At 31.8% G+C, this 23,653-nt stretch overlaps 3 protein-coding genes across 3 annotated transcripts; 1 reads left to right on the plus strand and 2 right to left on the minus strand.

Annotated features, from left to right (window-relative positions):
• Positions 1-78: 78 nt before the first annotated feature.
• LOC119609423 lies at positions 79-1,246 on the minus strand. The gene is made up of 2 exons (XM_037964184.1): positions 1,109-1,246; positions 79-1,043 (listed from the first exon to the last, which is right to left on the minus strand). The coding sequence occupies exons 1-2, from the start codon at positions 1,182-1,184 to the stop codon at positions 79-81; spliced, it is 1,041 nt and encodes a 346-aa protein (XP_037820112.1). The 5' UTR covers positions 1,185-1,246.
• Positions 1,247-3,108: 1,862 nt separating this feature from the next.
• LOC119609424 (adrenodoxin-like protein 2, mitochondrial) lies at positions 3,109-4,153 on the plus strand. The gene is made up of 2 exons (XM_037964185.1): positions 3,109-3,472; positions 3,540-4,153. The coding sequence occupies exons 1-2, from the start codon at positions 3,330-3,332 to the stop codon at positions 3,877-3,879; spliced, it is 483 nt and encodes a 160-aa protein (XP_037820113.1). The 5' UTR covers positions 3,109-3,329; the 3' UTR covers positions 3,880-4,153.
• A 5,310-nt stretch (positions 4,154-9,463) lies between these two features.
• LOC119609421 lies at positions 9,464-21,627 on the minus strand. Its single transcript, XM_037964182.1, has 3 exons — positions 21,361-21,627; positions 21,069-21,278; positions 9,464-11,677 (listed from the first exon to the last, which is right to left on the minus strand). Exons 2-3 carry the CDS (start codon positions 21,132-21,134, stop codon positions 9,956-9,958), a joined length of 1,788 nt encoding a protein of 595 aa, XP_037820110.1. The 5' UTR covers positions 21,135-21,278; positions 21,361-21,627; the 3' UTR covers positions 9,464-9,955.
• Positions 21,628-23,653: the final 2,026 nt, after the last annotated feature.

The raw sequence follows: 23,653 nt of genomic DNA on the forward strand, positions 1-23,653 counted from the left end.
GCTTCCTCACAATGTCAAGTTTTTTAATATCTTAAGTAAAACAATTTCAAAATTACTTAAAACTTTATTTTATTAACTTTACACAATTTTTAAACTTAAAAACTTACGAAATATACTAATAGCTTTCTTTGCTTCGCCGCTTTGTACTTTACGTTCAAATAACTTTGTCGCACCGGCCCATTCGTGGCTAAGAATTTTTGTTGTAATAGCATTCGATAAATTTGTACTTCTCGATTTACCTTCCTTCGCAATAAATTGTTTTATTTCTTCTACTGAACTCAATTGTTCGATATTAAATTGTTTCTGCTCCAGTTTCGTTACACGTTGAACATGCTGACCCACATCAGTCTTTTTAAATTTCTGAGCTTTAACAACTGCCAATTTTTCCTCTTGTTGTATTAAATCTTTAAGTGGCTGTTCTTTATCAGTTAGCGACGTTTGTTTGGTGTCTAAGGGACATATGTTGATTTCTTCCAAGTTATGGGGAAACTCAAATTGTATATCTTTTAAAAATTTCGATTTAACATTGACTGGTAGTTTCTCCCTAAAGAGCAATGTATTGTTATACAAACTAACAGCAAGATTTAATAATTTTATGCTTAAACTATGGATTTTTGCTAAAACTGCCAACAGCAAAGTGTTAATTTCGAAAAAGAAATTCGAACGTATTTGACAGGTAACATAGTCAGCTGCTGATTCACAACACTCAATTATACGTCGATGCAACTCATAGATTGCTATTAGTCTTATGAGTAAAAAGTTATAACTGTCTCTGGTGGGTAATTGTATGGAAGTGCCTTCCTCATAGTCCACATCAGGTAAGGTGTTTCTAAAACTGTCTAAATCACGTTTAAAATCTACGCGCAATAGACGACACAAGGCGGCATTTAATTTGCAAACATCTTTGAAGCCTTTCATTTTACTGAAGGAGTTTTTACGCCTGGCCATTAGTCTGGATAGCAAAGCTGCGGTCTCGCTAAATTCCGCATCATATTGAGCCTGACTAGAGTAGTAGTTTTCTATAGCTGCATGTAGTTTTATTACTGCAAACAATACATATTAATTAAAAAGCTAATATATAATTTAATTTTCTTAAAAAGTAGCTTACCAAAACGGCTATGTTTTGCTGGCAATGTTACAAATGGTGGCTTTTTTAAATTAAAATCGTTCCAAATTCTTTCCATGATTACAAACAATGTGTTTACGATTTTTTAAATAGTAAATAAACAATAACATATGTTTATTGTGATGTGCCTCGTGCATTAAAACTACGTTATTTTATCGATTATTTAGGGATGATATTTTTAATAAAAGCAATCGTTATTTTTGGATAATCATGTGAATATTCAGATAAAATCCGAACCGAATGAAGAATTGTTGAAACTCAAGAAAAATAAGTCCTATAAACTTTTGATAAATTGTTATGAATATGGCCCTAATAAAATAAATGCAATGTTTAAAACTGGGCAATAAATTCCAAAATTATAAAATGGGCTCTAATGCGTAATAAAAAAGATGTGTTAGTTATGTCAAGACTTTAAAACAAATTTCAATTTTAATTTGAAAACTATTGTTGAAGTGTTGTTTTGTGTTGGAACTAGGAAAAGGGTGGATATATGGAGTAGTGTTTGTGGACATTTGATTTAAATAATTTTTCTTTGAAAGTGGGTCCTCATACGGACGTTTTCGCTGAGGAATGAATGTTCTCTATAATGTGTAGTGCGATTTATGGCCCAATCGAACACAAATGGGTGTGTGCATTGCGTAAAAATATACGGGCATCGGGAAAATTAACTTATATCAGAGGAACTCATTTTATTGTAATATCGATAGAACAGTGAAATACACCAATGAGTACATTGCCTCTCTTCTGTACGCGTTCGAGTAGCTCCAAAACAGACTTTGAAGCTCTGGCCCATATATAAGAGTAATATTTCATTTTCGTTCGGATATAAGTGATATAAATAATGAGGAAATCAGATGAAGTGAAGTATGTCTTAAAAAAGCGAGACACTTGAATGCTTCTTTCGACAATTGAACAATGTGTTTAACGTCAAGAGTTTCTGATTCCTTAATATTTACACCACTGATATATATTGATTGAGCAATATCATCTATCAGGCGTTTGTAAGTCAAGAAGCAACACTGAGTCTTACGGGCGTTGAAATCGAACCCAGTCAGAGAGTGTTTATTATGCCTTATTGCCCCAATCTCGAAAAACGAATAATAATGGCAGATATTGCTGTTATCGGCGAAAGAGTAGATATGATTAGAATTTTGATAAAGAAGGTCGTTTACGAAAATAAAAAAGAGAGTAGGGGAAAGAAGGGAGACTTTCGGTACCCCTGAATTTAGGTGGACTACTCCTAAACCGAACTTTAATGCTATCGAATGTTCAAATGAGACCCTGTTGAGCAGTGGTGGCCAGAAATAAATAACATGCTTCTATAATCTAGTGGTGATGCTATTACAACACTACTGCGAGTTTGGCGTACACGTTGCTTGGATGTAAGTGGGGTCATGAGCACTACGTCAACCAAAACAGGACATTAATCCGATGGAAATGTATGTAAGATACGAGGCCGCACTCACAACTGAGCGAATCTTACCTTTAGGCGAAATAACAAAAGCCGATTACAAAACACATATTGGACGATTATATATAATGACAATATGAGCTGGAAATATAAATTAGTGGGACCTGTGAGACATTGATCCCATATAGAAGACGGTGGTCAAGCGAAACATTAGAGCTAACTCCTGCGGTAATCTTTTAAATGTTGTTTTGATTAATCGCTTAATACACCTGTGTAGACAAACTCGTTTCATTTCCTAAAAAAAATTTGTTCACGATTGCATAATAAAAAACCCTTGTATGTGGTCTAGATGAAATCGTGGACTACATTGGACAGATTTTTGATACCACCAGAGAAAATTTTAGGAATAACAAAATTATCTTATATAATGGTGAATATAAAAACGATAAATGTAATCGATTCCATTTATGTACATATTCGAAACACCCTGTTTTTAAAAATATTGATTACGTTACGTCATTTCTGTTTACATTTTCCACGTTACTACACTTCTGTTGACACGTGAGAGAAATATACAAGAATGTTTGCTCTCACTCGCTCTCTCTAGTTCATATGTTAATATTTAAGTATTTCATTTATTCAATTTTTCTGGATGCCACTACAATAATATTAAGGTAGTTGATAGACAATTGTGTGATAGAAAGTTGTGTACATTATTAGATAATAGCCCTTCCCGTCTATTGCGATTAAACGAGAAAACGAACAATAGATTTTTTAATCAAATAAATAATAATGGCTTTTAAAACAACTTTAAAATGTACAAATTTCCTTGTACGACGTTCTGTGGCAACGGCCTTGTCTAAACCGGAAGGATGGCAACAACTACAAAAACAAAGTGTGCGTAATTTTACAGTGGGCATGACCCTGAAACAAGAGTAAGTGATTTTGATATGAATTGATTTGAATAAAATATTAAAATTTATTCTCTCGTTTTGCCATCAGTATCAATGTAACGTTTGTTAGAGCCAATGGTGAAAAGATTAAAACTAAGGGCAAAGAGGGAGATTCTTTGCTGGACGTTATAGTCAACAACAATATTGATTTAGATGGTTTTGGTGCTTGCGAAGGTACACTGACATGTTCCACTTGCCATTTGATATTCAAACCTGAAGATTATAATAAACTACCCGATAAGCCCAGCGATGAAGAATTGGACATGTTGGATTTAGCCTACGAATTAACAGACACCTCCCGTTTAGGTTGTCAAATTAACTTGAGTAAAGATTTAGATGGTCTAGAGGTGCATGTTCCTGCTACTATTAATGATGCACGTAGTGCGTAACATTTGAACAATAACCGCACGCTTAAGAAAAACAAACAAAGAGGAGAAAGTTTTCATTTGAAAAATTCTCTGGGATTTAAAATGTAGACATTTTAAAAAATACTACTAACTAAGGTGCAGTTCATTTTCTTTTGTTTTAATTGTATAGTTAAAAATTTGAAATTTATTAGGGTATTTTTTTGTTAATCTAATAATATAATATTTTGTTTAGTTTAAATTTGTACAAAACGAAAAATAAATGTATTTTTTAACTAGTAATTAACGTTGTCGTAAATTGATGATTGTGCAGATTTTATCATTTCTGTTGCAATGCTTTGTTTTTATTTAGTAATTTGACAGAATCTTATCAACAAATTGGCCAAATTGGTTAATGATAATATTTTTTTTTTTTCACAAAATCATGGTGGATACTACTACAGCTTGTCTTATCAATTTAAAAATGCTTATTGTCTAGTGTATACGTTGTTTTAGGGGAGTATTAGGGGGGTTAACTTAAGATTATTTGTATTCACATATGAATTTAATACTGTTATAATTAACAAGTTAGTGTGCTATATTCGGCTATGTCGAATCTTAAATACCCTTCACATATAAATTAGTTTTTATTAACTTATTTATTAAATATTTATAAAAATTTAAATTTTAAAATTTTTAAAAGTTTCAATAATAAACAAATAATGGACCGATCTGGAGAAAGTGTTTTAGAATAATTTGTTTATATATAAAACATATTCGAATTTTATCCTGATATCATTGTTTGTTTTCGAGTGATTTTTGAAAGTGCAAGCTTTGATCAATTATGGTCCGACCCGGAACAAATCTCGCAGAATAGTTTCTGTATGTACTCAACATATTCGTGTTAAATTTTGTCTCAATAGTGAAAGATATAAAATTAAGTATTAAAATCAATGTTATATAAACGAATTCTATGTGAATGTTTGGAAAATATTTGAATACAATTTATAACAGATTCACAAGGTTTATCATTCAACAGCATAGCTAGAAAGCTTTAAGAATTAATTCTTCGAGTTTTCATTGATATATAATAACCTTCCTTATCTATTCCACCTTTCAGCGGTTTCATTAAATTTTTTGATTCATTATATAGTATAGTATAGTTTATATGTGAACCCTGTTAATAAAAATTGTATAGATATGTAATAATTTAAAATCTTTATTTAAATTAATGTAAACTAATTACTATTTATATTCTTCGATCTGAACTATGATGATAAAAAACTAGTTTTTAATAATTGCTGAATACACAATTTATTAAATCCCAATAAACCAAACGATATTATAACGATATCACTTAGGTGATAAAAAATATCATAAGTGATAGTCGTTCTCGTATCGAGAACGATAGTATTTACGTACTAAATGGTACCTTTCCTTATGATATCGTTTTTCCATAAAATTATGATATCGTTTTCGCTATCATAATTTCCAAAAATAATGATAGTTAAATCGCCTTTTTCAGTTTTTTTTCTGTATGCTCTTTTATTCTTAAAATTTCATTTAAAACGCTATTTAACTTAATATTTCGCTATTATACATATAAAAAAGTCTGAAAAGGGAAGGATTGCATTCATTTGTACATATTTACATACATACATTAATACATATTTTAAAGTAATCATATTTTTCATCACATTATGCATTGTCTTGCAAATACCTGAAACTTTTCAAAATTACATACATGTCAACTTACCACAAAACTGAAGTATCGAACGAAATTCGCGTATTTATTTGGATTATTTATCAATAATTTAGTTGATTTTATTTTAATATCCTTTTTAGTTCTCTTATGTTCGAAAATTTTTATTGAAATTATTTTTATGTTTGAAGTTTTTTTCAAATGTTTGTATTTTCTTAATTTTTTTATTGGAAACAAAATAATATAAAATGATATTATAATAATATCGTTTTAAATAATGAAATATGATATCATAATCGCCCATTAAAAGCAATACCGTTTTCGCTATCATATCGTTCTTTGGTTTATTGGGATTATTCAATCGAAAACTATTGTTTGTTTTATATCAAAGAATATCAAATATAAAAAAATATTCAACAATTCTATTAGACATGCTTTTGAGAAGTTCCTATTAAAAATCAGCAAAATCTGTGCATAAATAATAGATTAATGAGCAAAATTCCGAAACAACCAATGATAATGTTACGTTTTGTCTTCTTCAAACTATAGTTGCTAATTTAACACATATTTTATCTTAATTGAGATTTACTTGAATCAGTTAAAAATTTCATATAGCCCCCATACAAATATACATATTTTCGGAAAATGGATTTATTGTTAATAGCTCCCTCTAGAATATCGGTATAACAAAAAAGTTTGCATATAAATTTTTCTAATATCAATAAAAATCGTATTACTAACTTAAACCTGTGCCGGCCCATAATTGACCATAGCTTCCATATAAGGTCCACTTCTGAAAATTAATAGAAAGAACATACATAATTCACTAGTGAATAACCATATCGAAAAAAGTTGTACACTAATATGTTTTGTAAAGAACTCTGGAATTAATAATGATAACGGGATACAATTCGAATGTGTTTTGTTTGCAAATCGTTCTATTATAGCTCCCATATAAAGCCCTCTTCTGAAAATCAATGAATCGTAAATAATGATTAATCGAATTTATAATGATATCGTTATAAAATTATACACGGATATACAAATAATTCTGCGACATTTTCGGATCTATCTACCTAGGGGACGACGTTAGGGTTAGGTTAGGTTGATAGGAGTATGTATACTACATCAAATCCGAAGAAATACACCTAGGACACTTGTGCGCCCCTTTTCATGAAAAAAATGTTCACTGAATGAATTATTTTTCAATGTTCAGAAACTCAGTTTCCTGGACGTAATTCCTAAGAATCTTCCAATCAGTGTTAGTCAGGAATGTTATTTCCGGAATAACATCACTTCCAAAATACTTGGATCTAACTTCGACGAATGCCTGACAGTGGCAAAGAAAGTGCTCCAGAGTTTCACTGTCCTCTCCACATGCTCTACATTCGTCTGAATCCGCACGTCCAAGTTTGCGTAGATGTGCTCGAAATCCTGTGTGTCCACTCAGAATACGTACCATCATACTAACTTCAGACTTGCTCATTTTGAGCAGATTTCTCGTCTTGCTCTCATCAGGGTCATCCATAGGATCTTTGTGGTTATACCCACCGTGTCATTATTCCAAGAGGCCTTATGGGATTCTCTTGCCCATATTTTTAGTTCAGCTTTTGTTGCGTCGAATGGTTTTGCGTTTGTCAGGTTAACTGTCTCCAGGTCCCTTCCCTTTAAAGCCATTCGCCCTTTCGTTACCGACTACTCCCGAGGGGGCTGGTACCCATATGATGTAAACCTTACCTCTGGAAGAGTATTCAGATAAAGCTTTCTTACAATCCAATACAATTTAATTCTATCACCTGATATCGCCCTAATTGCCTCCTGGCTGTCGGTAAACGGATGACGTAAGCAGCATTGGATATTATTCTGAATCTGCTCACCATTGAGAAATATGTTGAGAGTGTAGCGGCTAGGAACTTATTCAGACTGTTTAAATCAACTTTAGCAAGACCAAAGCGAGTAGGCCACACAAGAATGCTGCACGAGGTAGGTCTAACAGGAATTGAAGGAAGTACGGAGGGTATTTCTGATCATTTGACAGACACCTTTAAGGGGTGTGTCGTCTTTACTGATGGATTCACGATGGAATCTGCCATAGGGGCAGGAGTTTATCTGCTTGATGGTAACATAAAAGTGTCTTATAGACTTTCAGATGAATGTAGCGTCTTTCAGTCGGAGATTTTAGCAATATGGAAAGCGGTGGATATTATTAAGACACTAGGGGGTCGGAAGACACGATTACAAGTCAGGCAGCTAGCAAAGGGGACCTGGAAAGGTTAGTCAGGTTATACAAGGAAGAGTATAAGGACTTTAGTAGGAATAATAACTGGTCACTGCGAAATAGCAGCCTTTATAGACCTAAAAGGATTGGTAACACAGGATTTTTGCAGGTTGTGTGAAGACGAAGAAGAACTGGAAACAGTAGGGCATATTTTATAAAACTGTCCTAAAATACATAGCCTGAGACTGAAATGGCTGGGTAAAAGATTCCACGATGAACTGGCAGATATAGCAAGGTGTAACTTAGGCGACATTCTAAGTTTTATCAGGATATTATCTTGGTTATTCAGGTAACGGGGAAAAAATGTGATCGGAACACCCTACTTATTTACAATTTTGTACTTTCCATACAAAATAAGATATTGGTTAAATCTATATATATAAAAATGAATGTGTGTTTAATGTGTTAATCGGCTGGACCGATTTTCTTGAAATTTTAACAGTACCTTCCTGTATATCTGGAAGGAACTATAGGCTACTTTTTATTTTAAAATTTCAAGTAGGCGAGGTGCCACGCCTACTTATTAAATAACTATTAAAAGTCTTATATCCTGGAAACTGGTACAATTAGAGGCCTCAAATTTTGCACGACAACTTTGACATCCATAAGAATATTTTTGGACAAAATGGGCGGAATAACTATAGTGGGCGTTGCACCTTCCATATTAAGAAAATATTAAATCAGTATATCTCGGAAAATGTAACAGTTAGAGCCCTCAAATTTGGTCGGAGCCACATAAGTCTCAATATGATTAGTTAGGATAAAAAGTGGGCGGACTAGCAGCAGGGGTGCGTATCACCTCCCATATTAATTAAATACACAAATTAGTTTATTTTGGAAACTGTTAGAGTTAAAAGCTTCAAATTTTGCACGAAGAACTTTAGCATCCATGTAAATATTTTGGGTAATAAACGGACTACCTATGGGGGGCCGGTACCTCCTATACGAATTAAATACAACAAAATATTTTATCTAAGAAACTAATAGAACTAGATTCCTAAAATTTTGCAAAAAGGACTTTTATATTCATCTGAACATTTTGGGGGAAAAGCGGACTTTCATCAGGGGGTGGCTTGGAACCCCCATATGAATTATATAGAAAAATTTGTATATATAAAAAAAATTGTATATCTGTAGAAGCTAGAATCTTCAAATTTTACATGGAGAACTTTGTCATTCATGTGAACATTTAGAGAAAAATGGGCGGACTTTCAATGGGGGCATTGGCCCCTCCCATATGAATTAAATACAATACAATATTATATAAATTTTTCATAGCTTACATTAAAATCCTTATTTGCGTTCGGAAAAATTGGCGAACTTGCAATAATTTGAGTGGCATCTCCCATGTGTAAGTGGGTTTTTTGCTTTTATGGTAGCGAAGCACACTGGGTATAGCTAGTAAATTTATAAATACAATTGAATAGATGAATAAACTTTTGGCTAGATATACAATTGAATCATTATTCAAGGTAAATTTTGTAAACAAATTTTTATAGAATATATCTTTATTTCGTTAGACCTTCACAACATTGTTTTATTATTTTCAAATTGTTATGTTGAGTTCTAAATGTGTCGTTTTTCTACATTTGATATTCAAAACCAATTGATTTTAAATCGTTATATTTAATTAAAACACATTTTTTTATATATTTTTATATAATTTCGTTTTTTTATTTGTTTTATTCGTTAAAATTTTCGAAACTTACTTAAATAAATAAAAAAAAAATCAGAACGGAAATAAATAATACAAAAATAATAATAAATTAAATAATAAATAAATTACAAACATACATAAATAATCAAAGAAATCCTTTTACATGAATTTAAAGTTGACAAAAAGGATTTTACTTAAGTGGTTTTATTAATTAGAGGTAAAATGGATTTAAATAGATTGTTAAACGGAAATGAAATGTATAACAACGTAAAGGCGGAAGGTGGAGTAGGGTGGTGGATGCTAATAAATAAATAAATTAATTAATGTTAAACGTATGAAAAAACACAGATTTGGATAAATGTGCAACGTAGAAAACGTCTTTCGTTTCGTTTTCGTTATTGGTATCGATACTGTTTATTGGTGAAGTGAGGCTTGAGATGTGAAAAGGAGTTTGAGGCGTTAACACAACTAACTATGAGGACTATTAGTTATGATAACCCATGGGAGCTCCTTTACGATCGAAATGCCGTACGCGTACGAATAAGAAGGCGGCGACTAGGGAGGCAACAGCCAAAACAAGTAAAAGCATAACAAGACCACCTACGAAACTGGGCACAGACATACAAATCGTTTCGGGATCAGCATTGCGAGCCGATTGTATGACCACGGTTTCATTGTTGGCATTGCTGTTAAGAGCAAAGTTAACATCACCGGGAGCTACGACTTGAATAATGCGACTCGTATTGACATCAGTCATTTCTTGGGCATCACGTTTATAGATACGAGGCTTAACCATAATATCGATGGTATCACGACGTCTGCGCACACCACGCAAATCATCAAGACCCTCTACGGAACGAGGACGGCCACCTAGAGAAACTAAGTTTCCACCTTCCATATCATCTTTACGTTTAACTGTGTTGTATTGACCAGGTTGACCGGGTAGTGGGGGTGGTGGCATGTGCAATTCATTGATGTTTTGGGCGGGCGACTGAGAACTGGAAGGACCAGATTCGGCACCAGCAGTTTGGGCTTGTGGTGAGGGAACAACATCGGGTTGATTTTCAGAATAGGCACCGGTGGTGTCGGCCGCTGGATGTCTGGGATCGGGGTAGGCTGCTGGTGGTATGCCACCTAAACCGAAATCTCCACGTTCATAAGCCTCAGGAGGACCGTATTCCGAAGACAAGGCATTGCCGCCGATTTGAGGAACACCATAATCAGCACCACCTAGACTGGGACCGCACTTAGGTTCTGGACAATTGTAGCGACACACTTGGATTACACATTGGAAGTGAACATTCATAGAATCGGGGAACTTAAAGGCCTGGAAGTAGGCAAAGCTAACCACAGAAGCAGAAGGTCCAAAGTTCTTTATCTTTTGGAATTTACTCATAATCTTTGGTCTAACGACGCAACCATTCTGATCTACCAATTGTATAGGAGCACGTTTGCCATCATGAGCCACACAGTTGCGCACTAACATATCGAATTTGTTCTCATCATCCTTAATAGCCAAGACCATGGTCATAGTTTGACCAATCTTAACAATACCTGAAACCTCAGAGGCCCAAGGACCTTTACCGACTTGAATTTGCATCCAGCATTGGAGATTATCACCCAAGAAATTAGCCGTTACTGCATGCAACATATCGACTTGGAAGGGACGGAAAGTCACAGCCTTTTCATAGAAATCATACCAAGTACAACGCAATTTACGAGCTTGATCCCAAACTTCCTGAACATAAGGATCGTACTGAATAATAATGGTATTCTCGACATAACTACCCGATGGTGTGGGAGCACCATAACCAGCAGCATTATGATTCGCCGAGCTAGTCATGCCACAACTGTTAAGGAATATTTCAAAAGTAGCACTTAAATGACCGGTACCGGGTTTCAAGTGCACACAATGAGGATCACTGTAGAAGCCCTTCGAGAAGATCATACCGTAGAAGGGACGATCAAATTCAATATTCACACGCATGTGGGTCTTCTCGCACTGCACTTGCAAGTGTTTGATCTGGGGACTGTCATTCGTAGACGCCAAAGGCCAGGCTTCATCTGAGATATCGTTGCTAGGTCCTGCCGCTAATGCTGTCTGTGGTGAGCCATATACTGGCGATGGCGCAGGTGGTCCATATACCGATCTGTGTTCTAAAGGCAGAGATGCTGAATCCACATGTGGTCCTTCGCAGTAGGCATTCTGTAAGAAAGGAGAATAGAGGGAAATAAATATTTATTATTATTTAAATTATATAGAATATTTTTATTCAGAATATGAAAATAATCAGAATATATGTGGAAATAATTACTCATAACATGTAAATCTGATAAGTAAGGGAGAGTCCGGTAAGGTCCATGTTAAAAGTTTTAACATCGTTTTAAGTTAAAACATAAATTGACAATTTTTGTGTAATTTTATTCTGAAAACCTTGTAGAAAGTTTTGATTTTTATTCAAGTTAAACTAGCGTAACATTTGATTATGAAATACCAGAAAAACAACAAAAAACAAATTAAGTAATTTAACAAAATTTTAAACCAAATTAAATGTTTATTAAGGTTTCCTACATTATAAACAATTTATTAAAATAAAACATTTTTCATAAACATCAACGAACAAAACAAACATCAATTTTGTGTAAAAATTTTGAAATTTTCAAAATTACAGGTAAAAACTAATTTTGAATGTGGATACATGTGTGGTAAATCTGTGTATCTGACAGCGTGCCTTTGTTAATCTGTATTAATGCTTGGTTGGGCCATTATGTAATAACCGTCATAATGATTTTTCTATTTAAACCATTTTTTTGTAAAATAATTGTGTTAAAATGTTAAACATTAACAGACATTGTTGTTATAGTAATATTTTTTACAGATCTTTGATATTTTATAAATATTATTGTGAATAAGTGTGTAACATACATATGTAAACAATGATGAGGTCATACAAGCCATTGTGCAATTCACCAGTAAAGTAAACATAAAACATGTTTTTTGATTATATTTAATTTTATAAAAATGTGTTTTCTTAAGTATTGAAAAAGGTTATGTAAAATATTTTGTAATTATTGTTAAAAAGCTCAAAAGGTATTATCTATTATCTATAGTCTACTATTGAAATTAATTGTTTAGGGTTTGATTGTTTTCTTTTTCAACATTACAAGATTGTGTGATAATTTTACACAAAATCGATTTGTGAAATCGCGTAGTTAGTATAATTTTAATTTAACATAGACTTGACTATAAACTAAACTATGGATTAGACAATAGGTTAGACTGTAAAATAGACTATAGGTTAGATTATAGACTGGATTTTGGACTAGATTATAGACTGAACTTTAAACTGGACTACAGAATAGATTTTAGACTGGACTAAAGAATACACTACACTATAGACCAAACTATAAACTAGACTATAAACTAGTCTATAGGTTGGATAATAAACTAGACTATAGACTGGAATATAAACTAGAGTATATGCTAGACTATAGACTGGACTATGGACTAGATTATAGACTGGACTCTAAAGTGACTACAGACTGGACTTTAGACTATGGACTAGATTATATACTATGCTATAAACTAGACTACAATCTAGACTTAGACTATACTATAGACTTAACTATAGGCTAGACTATAAACTAGACTATATGCTAGACTATAGACTGGACTATGGACTAGAATATATACTGGACTCTAAAGTGGACTACAGACTGGACTACAATCTAGACTATAGACTACACTATAGACTTGACTATAGACTAGACTATAAACTAGACTATAGATTATACTGTAGACTAAACTCTAGGCTAGAAAGTAGACTAGACTGTAGACTAAACTATAAACTAGATTGTAGTCCAGTGGACTACAGACTGGACTACAATCTAGACTATAGACTAGACTATAGACTAGACTACAGGCTAGACTATAAACTAGACTATAGATTATACTGTAGACTAAACTCTAGACTAAAAAGTACACTAGACTGTAGACTAAACTATAGCATAGACTATAGACTAGTCTATAGACTAGACTATAGTCTGTACTTTAGACTAGACTATAGACTAGGCAGTAGACTTAACCATAGGCTAGACTATAGACTAAACTATGGACTGGACTATAGACTGACTATAGTCTGGACTATAGGCTGGACTATAGATTAGACTGTAGACTAGACTGTAGAATAACTATAGACTAGACAATGGACTGGACTATAGACCAGACTATAGGTTAGATTGTAGACTAGAATGTAGACTAAACTAAAGGCTAGACTATAGACTATACTATGGACTGGACTATAGACTGGACTATAGTCTGGACTTTAGACTAGACTATAGACTAGATTGTAGACTAGGCTGTAGACTAGACTATAGGCTAGACTATAGACTAGACTATGGACTGGACTATAGACTGTCTATAGTCTGGACTATAGATTAAACTATAGATTAGACTGTAGACTGTAGAATAACTATAGACTAGTGTATAGACTAGACTATGAACTGGATTATAGACTAGACTATAGACTAGTCTATAGACTAGACTATGGACTGGACTATAGACTGGACTATAGTCGGGACTATAGACTAGACTACAGACTAGACTGTAGACTGAACTACAGACTAGACTATGGGCTGGACTATAGACTGGACTATTCTAGACTATAGACTGGACTATTAATTGGACTATTGACAGGAGTATAGACTTTACTATAGACTCTAGACTGGAGTCTAGTCTAGACTACACTCTAGGCTAAAATAGACTCTAAACTAGACTCTAGACTAGACTCTAAACTAGACTGTAAACTAGACTGTAAACTAGACTGTAAACTAGACTGTAAACTAGACTGTAAACTAGACTGTAAACTGGACTGTAAACTAGACTGTAAACTAGACTGTAAACTAGACTCTAGACTAGACTCTAGACTAGACTCTAGACTAGACTCTAGACTAGACTCTAGACTAGACTCTAGACTAGACTCTAGTCTAGACTCTAGACTATACTCTAGACTATACTCTAGACTAGACACTAGACTATATTCTAGACTAGACACTAGACTATACTCTAGACTAGACTCTAGAGTAGACTCTAGACTAGATCCTAGACTGGACTGTAGACTAGACTACACTTTAGACTAGACTCTAAACTACGCTATAGACTAGACTCTAAACTAGACTGTACACAAGACCCTAAACAAGACTCTAGACTAGAGTCTTCTTCTCTCGTAAAACATTTAAATGAAATGGAATTGTTTTTCTCTTTTTCTTACGATTCCGATTTTTGTGGGAATCCTTTTTTTTTTTGATCGTTGCGGAACTGAATGCAGAAACGTAATCAATATCTAGAATATGGCTGAATATGTAGTTTTAAAATTGGGTTATCTCCATGAATTACAGATTATTTCTTACAAAATTATTTGATCCAATTTGTTTTATTATAAGAAATTTGTTTTAAAATTTCAGTTTCAATTAAATTATATTCTTGTGTTAAATTCTACAATAATTTAAACACAATTAACACAATATTGCATTTTTAGTTTTATCAAAATATTTAATATCATAATTTAATCGTATGTATGTGCATAAGCAGATAGAAGAAAAACTGCGTAAAGAAATAAATAAACATAAGATTGAAGTAGAAAACAAAAACTGAGATATATTTATTTATTATAAAGTGAATGAAAGAAAGTTGAAACTGGTACAAATCAGAGCATAACTGCATTTTCGCTAAATTCATACGAGTATTAAACAACAATAATAACAATAATAATAATTTACAAAACAAAAACAGAAAAAACCCAAAAAATAGCAACAAAAAACAAGAGAGTTGTTTGTTAGAGCATGCCAAATGTATGAAAAAATTAAGATTAATGAATAAAAAACTACAAATACAAAAATAAAATAATTTTATAAAGAAATGCATATTCGTATCTTGTAGTTTATATGTATAACAAAAAAAATGAAAACTATCCGTAGCTGCAACAAGCTATAATTCATACTTGAATTAAAACAACAACTGCAACAATAACACAAACACCTCCTCAAGCATTTTTTTATTGGTAAAATTTTAGCAAAATTTTCATTAATAATTGCTGCTAGTTATAGCTTTAATAAATATTTCAACTATAATTTGCTTAAAAACTAAACTTGTTGCCAACATGTGATCGTTATAATAAACAACTAATTACAGAATTTGGTTCAATAATTTTGAAAAAACAAAAATTGAAAATTTGTCTTCATTTGCGGTGCAGTATTATTTGTGAAGTAGGTGTTTTTTTCGTTTGAGTTTGATGTCTTAGTTTTCACTATTTTTTGATGGATTTGTAGGAAATTAAAAAAAAAAAAAGAAATTGTTTTCTTAAATTAATGCGAATACTGCAAAAAAACACGATATTTAACATTTTTAAAGGAAATAATGCAATTTTTGCTTTTAAGTCATGAGTGTTTTGTCGGCAATTTAAAAAATATTAAGAAAATATTGCTGCAAATCTATCAGTTGCACAACTAGTTTTAGAACGCCTGTTTTCCTTCTATTTTGGTCTTGAGTCCTGTGATTTCGAATCAAAATTGTTGCCTTCGGTACTGGTGCTATGGAAAGGTTTTGAAGTCGACAATCATTATGTGGAATAGTTCTGGAACCAGTTTTTTCAAATTTGTCATTCTCGGAACTAGTTGTAGGGAATATTTAGAGAACAAGCTTCTCTATCTTCCTTAGAACAGTCCTTGAAAACTTTATAGAAATACTTTGGAATCACAACAATGTCCCACAGAAGTAATGGCAACATTGCAAGTTCCAAAGTTGCTGTTCTAGAATCTGGAGTGTTTCTGCCTGCACTAGTGCTGTTAAAGTATTGAGTAGCGGGTATCGAGTATTTGCTCTATTTTTTTTGGGTACTCAATACTAAAAAGTAGTTACTCAATACTTTCAGACTTGTATATGGAATTAACTTATTTAAATTTAACGGCTACGATGTGAAAAAATACAGCTCTACAACTAATACAGATCATATCATTATTAGAAATGCAACTCTTAGCAATATCAAATCAATGTAAAAATAATTTAAAAACTGCAATAATAGTTAAAAAGTAACAAATATTTATTGACGCAACCTAAAAAAAATAAAATGTCTCAAAAGAGGTGTGATGTTTGGTCTAACTTTACTTAAAAAAAAGGAAAAATTCCTCGTTTTTAATTTAAAATAAAACCGTTAAAAGTATCGAGAAGTATTGAGTACCCAAACGAAAAGTATTGAGTAGTATTGAGTAATCAAAAGTAGTAGAATATTACAGCACTAGTTTGCACCCCTTCTAAAACTCTGGTTAATTTAGGACAAATTCTAACATTTTTCCTGAGAATTCAATTTGTATTAAAATTACGGTTCTATAGTTGAAACGACTTTTTTCATTTAATTAAAAGTCGACTTTTAGACTTTTCGACTATAAGTATTTTATAAATAGTCGACTTTTCGACTTTTGGACTATTTTCGACTTATTCCGACTTTTCGATTTTTTTCGACTTTTCGACTTTTTTACGACTATTTTAGATTTTTTGACATTTTTTTCTACTTTTTTAAAAATTTCGACAATTTTTGACTTTTTCTACAATTATCGAGTTTTCGACTTTTTCCGACTTTTCGACTTTTTACGACTTTTTACGACTTTTTACGACTTTTCGACTTATCGACTTTCAGACTTTTCGACTTCTTTCACAGACGATAGTCCAGTTATCGACTTTTTTGGAACAAAATAGTCGACTTCGACATTTTTCGACAAAAAGTCGATTGTTCGGTTATTCGAAAGTCGATTTATAGAACCCTAATTAAAATATAAATTCAGAGAAATATAACTCTCATGTAGGGAAGAATACTTGATTTTCTTGACTTCCTAAACATGAGAGACATGGATTACGAAGTTGTATTCTACACAGATCAATACATTTTATATAAAGCCTTCGTGAAATTTGGGTTTATAGCAAAGCAGGTGTTATTTAGTCTCCATGAAATAGCTCTCTTTCTGGTCACCATTGATGGACCACGAAGATTGAAGTCGTCAAAGTGTTCGGAGGAAAACTTTAACTTTTTCCGAGGAATGAAAAAAATCGTAATTTTTTAGACTTTGAAACTTGGAACCTTTGCGGAGTTAAAGTTCGTTGACAGAGGTTCAAAGTGTTCTGAGGAAGACTTTAACTTTTTTCGAGGAATGAAAAAAAATCGTAATTTTTTAGACTTTGAAACTTGGAACCTTAAGTTCCAGATAAATTTATAGACTAGACAAAGCCTTTTAACTTAAAGATAACTATAACCCGAATATGTTTAAAAAAACTCCAAAATATCTATTTATAAAACTGTTGAAAAATTGTTCCTCCAAAAATAAATAATTATGCAGTCAACTGTGAATTCAAAAATCAAATCAAATGTTCAATACATATGTATTTTCCAACTACTTTTAGTCTTACATAGCTAACCAAGACCAGCAACAATACTCACTCTATTTTTTTGTTATTTCAACTACAGCTTTGAAACGGTTGTAAATGCCAACGTTTAGACTACATGTGCTGGAATAAACATACGTTGGAAGTTGCAAATGCATGCGTAACGGTCAATGCTGAATGTCGAACAGTCTTTTTTTCTTTCTTCAGTCATTTTTCTCATCTTCGCAATTCATCTCATGTTTATCATTATTTTTTCACCGATTATCATTAGAAATAGTATGTTTTTGATTTAAAACTGATTTTCATTTGTTGTTTATGTATGTTTCTCTAAATGTATTTTAATTTCTTATTCTAACTATTTTTGTGCGTCTACTTTTAAAAAGAATATTGTTCGAGTATAATATGTGCCGTTTTATTAGACGAGTCTATAAAAATGTTAGTTACACTTGAAGAAAAGTTCACTGCGAAAGGAAAAAAATATTGTTTTTTATAGTATAAGGAGATTTTGCTTCAGTAATCCGGGAAAATTTTTGAAAAAAGTGTTATTCCGTCATTCCGAAGGAAGATTATAATGAAACATTTTAGTATATCTCAAATATGGACCTTTAGTCATGATAACTGTATAGCTGATGGGTTTGTTCAAGAAAGTATCATTAAATGGAGTAGATTAATACTATTAGGGAGAACAAGTCAATTGTTTTATGGATTCTTTTATGAAAAGAATTGAGCTTATCTCCATATAGTTATGAAAAGAATATAAACTAGAAACATTCATACCATTATCAGGGAATCTGGTTGGTTTAAGTTGGAAGTATCAAGTGTGGATTAAATGACATGGGTTCTACAATGGTTTCAGTTTTTCATCAAAAACTTCTTTCAACTTACTTTTTTGTATAAAAACTAGGAACTTTCTCTAGCTTTTCATAACATTGAGCTTCTATATATGGTGAATATAAACATAAAATTGTGATTGGAGATAACGTTAAACATCATTAAAAGACAGTTTATTCGATCGTCGAATTTACCGAGAGCATTTTAAAATTGTCATTAAGAATAAAAGTGAACAGTTAATGGGCAACATTCTAAAGATTAGGACCGATAACAGAAGTACTCAAGTTACTCACCAGATGGGGGTGAACTAATTCTTTTTATGATTCCTATTGCTGCCTATAACAGTCTTTGATTGCTCAATGAAGTAGAGTATTGACTAGTTTATGTACAAGTCTGATGACTAGTATTTGGACTGGTCAATTAACCTGTTAATGTACTGGACTATTAACTAATCTATGGACTAGTCTATAAACTCGTCTGTTAACTAGTCTATGAACTGGAGTATTGACTTCTGAATAGACAAGACTAGAGACTACTCAATGTAGTAAAGTCTATGGGCTAATTTATGGACAAGTGTTATGATTACTTTATTGACTAGTATTTGGTCTGTTCAATTGACTTCTCAATGAACTAGACTATAAAAGACAGTTTAAAGTTTTCATTAAGAATTAAAGCGAACAGTAAATGCAAAACATTCTAAAGATTAGGACCGATAACAAAAGTACTTTAGTTACACACCAAAGGGGGGAGAACTAACTCTTCGTATGATTCCTTTTGGAAAGAAAACCCTTTATATTATTGTCTTTACCAGTCTTTGATTGCTCAATCAAGTAGAATATACAGTTTAAAGTTTTCATTAAGAAAAAAGAGAATAGTAAATGGAAAACATTTTAAAGATAAGGACCGATAACAAAAGTACTTAAGTTACTCACCAGATGGGCGGAAAACTAACTCTTTTTATGATTCCTCTTGGGAAAACCTTTTTGTTGCTGCTTTTACTAGTCTTCGATTAGTCAATGAAGTAGAGTATTGCCAAGTTTATGGACAAGTCTGATGACTAGTATTTGGACTGGTCAAGTGACTTGTTAATAGACTGGTCTATTAACTAATCTATGGACTAGTGCTATCTAGTCTATGAACTGGAGTATTGACTTCTGACAAGACTATGGACTAGTCTAATATATGGACTACTCAAAGTCAAAGACTACTATAAAGTCTATGGACTAGTCTATAGACTAGTTTATGGACAAGTCTGATTATTAGTTTATTGACTAGTATTTGGTCTGGTCAATTCTCTTCTAGAACTAGATGAACTAGACTATAAACTAGTCTATTGACTAGTCTATAAAGTAGTCTATTGACTAGTCTATAAAGTAGTCTATTGACTAGTCTATAAAATAATATATTGACTAGTCTATAAACTAGTCTATTGACTAGTATATGAGCTAGAGTATGGATTAGACTATAGAATAGCTAATATGCTAGTCTATGGACTAGTCTACTGACTATAAATTAGTCTATAAACTAGTCTATATACTAGTCTATTGACTAGTATTTGTTCTGCTCAGTTGACTTCTCAATGTACTAGACTATAAACTAGTCTATACTACTATGGACTACGGACTAGTTTATATGATAGTCTGTGGACTAGTCATCGGATGTGACTGTCTATTGACTTGATTAACTATATATTGACTATTGATTAGTCTATGAACTTATCTATTGACTCTTATATGGGATAATTAGCAAAAATTTATGAAATAAAAAGTACTTAATATGTATGTCCTGGGGGTACTGCGGTGTTTTTTGGTGTTAAAATAAATAAAGTACTGATTTTTCCTTGCATGATCTGTGTAACTTAAACTTGGGTACGAACTGTAATTTTTAAAAAAATTTTTCTTAGTGTATAAATATGTAAACAAATCTATATAAATATTATATATGTATGTAAAGCATATCCAATAGATACATAATCTATGTATGTATGAATTCAAACACATCAATGAATGAGGGAATTTATTTGAATTACTATAGTTTATAGTTTTTTTTTCTTCTCCATCTGCTTTAAACTCTTTCTCTTATAAACCGTATTGTTAGAGAAAAAAAAAACATTCAATAAATTTGCATTTAAATAAATGTTAGATTTTTGTTTAATATTTTTTTTTTCTCGAAACAAATGAAATGGGTTAGTAATAAAAATAAAAAAATGTTTAAAAACAGTTACTTTTGTTTGTTTACATACAAAAAAATTTTAAATTATAAATAAATTTCACTTTTTAAATATTTATTTTCTTTCGGCTAAACATATGAATAAGATTTTTTGTAAAATACTCACTTTTAGGGTTAACACTAAACAAAATAACGCCAGCCAATTTGATCTATGCCTATGTTGTCGTCCCATTGTGTGTGTATGTGTGTTGTGGTTTTAAGAGGGGGGTGTGTGAAAAAAAGTAGATAGGGAGATAGTTTTAAAGATCCTTAATTTATACCGTAACGTCCGAAGTTTTGGATGAACATAAATAAAATGCACACACAATTTTTTTAACTGTAATGAGAAAGAGAAAAGAAAACTTATTAATCAATAATTTATTTAACATTTTTGAAAGATAATTGTTTAAAATTTTAACCTTTTTTTATAATATTTAATGTGAGCCATTACTTAAATTTTTTTAATTTTTATAATAATTTTTAATTTTTTTTTTGAAAACAAATCAACTGAGAAAAAAAGTTTCACTCTATAAAGTTGTTTTTCTTTTTTTATTATTTTTATTATTATTGTTGTTACTGTTGTTTTTCTTTTCTTTTTTTATAATTTTAAATGTATCTTTCGTTTTTCTTTTGATTTTATTATTTTTCTGCGTTATTTTAAACTTAAAGTAGATGCTTCGAACAAGTCTTGGTTACAAGTGAATGTTGTTAGTTGCTTGGTTTATTAGCTGTGGCTAAAAGAAAGCTGTTAACTTGACAGTTTTCTAAATATACATACAAACACTCATAAAATCATAGTAATAATGAGGCGCGAGATGCCAGATTGTAAGTTATTTTCAAAGACTTATTGAAAGTAAGCAAAATCTCCAAAAAGATCTTTTATTTGTCATTAAGAGTAGTTAGAGGTGTTAAAAAGTTCAAGTTTGATTGCAAATTCCTTCTGATAAGTTATTGGAACCAAGTGTTCGATAGTCTATCGCCGAAATAGAAATAATTTTGAAGGATTCCTGCACATTTAAACAAAAATAAACACGTATCAAGGTTTTGTTGTTTGTTGTTTATCTTTTCTAATCTATTTGGAGAGAACGATCTCTTCAAAAGAATCCTAAGACATGCATCAAGATTGAACAAAGAGCAGATTAAATGTTATTGACTGAACTTAACTGTATATTGCTACTATAACTAAGAGATCGAGAGACTTTGGTTTTTATGAGATATAATGATGGATCAGTAACTAATTCAATGAGAGAAAGAGACATATATTTCAATTTCTAAAAAAGCTGCTTTAAAAAAAGAATAGAAAAAATCGTCTTTTGGCGCCCGTTATAGATTCGCAAGAGATATGAGGGAATGATTACAATGCTACATTCTAGGATATATCAATTATGGGTTTCGATAATAATAATTGTATAGCTGATGAATTGGCCAAGACAAACACATTAAAGGGGAAAGATCAAAACCGTTTTGGAGCTTGAAGCTTTATTTCTTGAAGCTTCAAGTTAATCCAGTTGACACATAATTAGCGTTTCTGGGATATGTCGATATATCTTTATTGCCCAAGATACCTACGTTAAAGGAGAAAATCAAATCCTTTTAAAGGGATTTATAAAGCTTTACTCCTTGTAGGTTCGAAGAAGTTGTTCAGAATATATCTCAAATCCATCCATATCATTGTCGCAGAATCTGGTTGCCTTAATTTAGAAGTATCAACTGTTGATCCCTTCTACCTAGAAGGTTTAGTTTTTACTGCAAATCGATAACAACTTTCAACTGTTTTTTTGATTAAAACTAACTAAGCAATCTCTCTCTAACTTTTCAAAACTCTGAGCTTTTATATATGTATGTTGATCCATCCATTCATCTCATTATCAGAGAAACTGGTTGGTTTTATTTGGAAATTTCAAGTGTCGTTTAAGGGATCTATTCTTGCTCGTGGGTTCTACAATGGGTTCAGCTTTTCTTGCTAATCTATAACTACTGGTTTTTGTTTAAAACTGACTAAGCAATCTTTCTCACTATATTTTTACAACATTGAGCTTTTATATATGTGTAATGAATAAGTAAAATTAAACATCGGTTTATTCGATCCTCGAACTTATCTGGATACATAAAAGGTAAAGAGATTTCAATTTTTATGACGAGGTATCTCGAATGATAGAGAATTAAGTGTTTAAAGTGATAAAAAACTTGGTTTCTATTATTGTGAGTGAGAGAGTTGTATATAGAGACTACGGTTGTCGATCCAAAGATCTTTGGACGATGTCATCGTATAAATGTTGTATCCCAGCTATATTTTATATCGTGAATGTTTCGAGAACTGTTCATTCATAATAGTTGGTGTTTATTCTATCCTAATAACTGGAAATTGTTTACAAGTTCAATAATGTTTTCCAATAATAATATTATGTTCCATTCTCTTCCCATTTTAGTTTAAAAACGAGGAAAAAATTGCTTGGTTCTCTAAACTGTTCATTCACAATATCTAAGTTTGTTTGCAACACTTGTGAATTGTTTACACAAAACATTACCACTTTCAACTAAAACATTTCCCCGTTAACTGGCAACTCGTTTACAAATAAATCATCACAACATCTTATCTTAACACTCTCTAACTTTTAAACACACTCATTGCCTCTCTTAATTCATAAATTTTAAAACTAGCAAATTATTCTCTTAAACTTTATAGTTTATTATGATTTTAGACTTCTTTTT

The sequence above is a fragment of the Lucilia sericata genome, unplaced genomic scaffold (genome assembly GCF_015586225.1).
Source record: "Lucilia sericata isolate MDLA Ls3-8-SP2 unplaced genomic scaffold, ASM1558622v1 Contig000978F_arrow, whole genome shotgun sequence".
Lineage (NCBI taxonomy): Eukaryota > Metazoa > Arthropoda > Insecta > Diptera > Calliphoridae > Lucilia > Lucilia sericata.

Coding starts and splice junctions, on each gene's coding strand:
- LOC119609423 (XM_037964184.1), bottom strand. CDS start 1,184: ATGGAAAGAATTTGGAACGATTTTAATTTAAAAAAGCCACCATTTGTA. Junction 1,044..1,108: donor AGCAAAACATAGCCGTTTTG/GTAAGCTACTTT, acceptor TATTGTTTGCAG/TAATAAAACTACATGCAGCT.
- LOC119609424 (XM_037964185.1), top strand. CDS start 3,330: ATGGCTTTTAAAACAACTTTAAAATGTACAAATTTCCTTGTACGACGT. Junction 3,473..3,539: donor GGCATGACCCTGAAACAAGA/GTAAGTGATTTT, acceptor TTTTGCCATCAG/TATCAATGTAACGTTTGTTA.
- LOC119609421 (XM_037964182.1), bottom strand. CDS start 21,134: ATGGGACGACAACATAGGCATAGATCAAATTGGCTGGCGTTATTTTGT. Junction 11,678..21,068: donor GTTTAGTGTTAACCCTAAAA/GTGAGTATTTTA, acceptor CCTTTCTTACAG/AATGCCTACTGCGAAGGACC.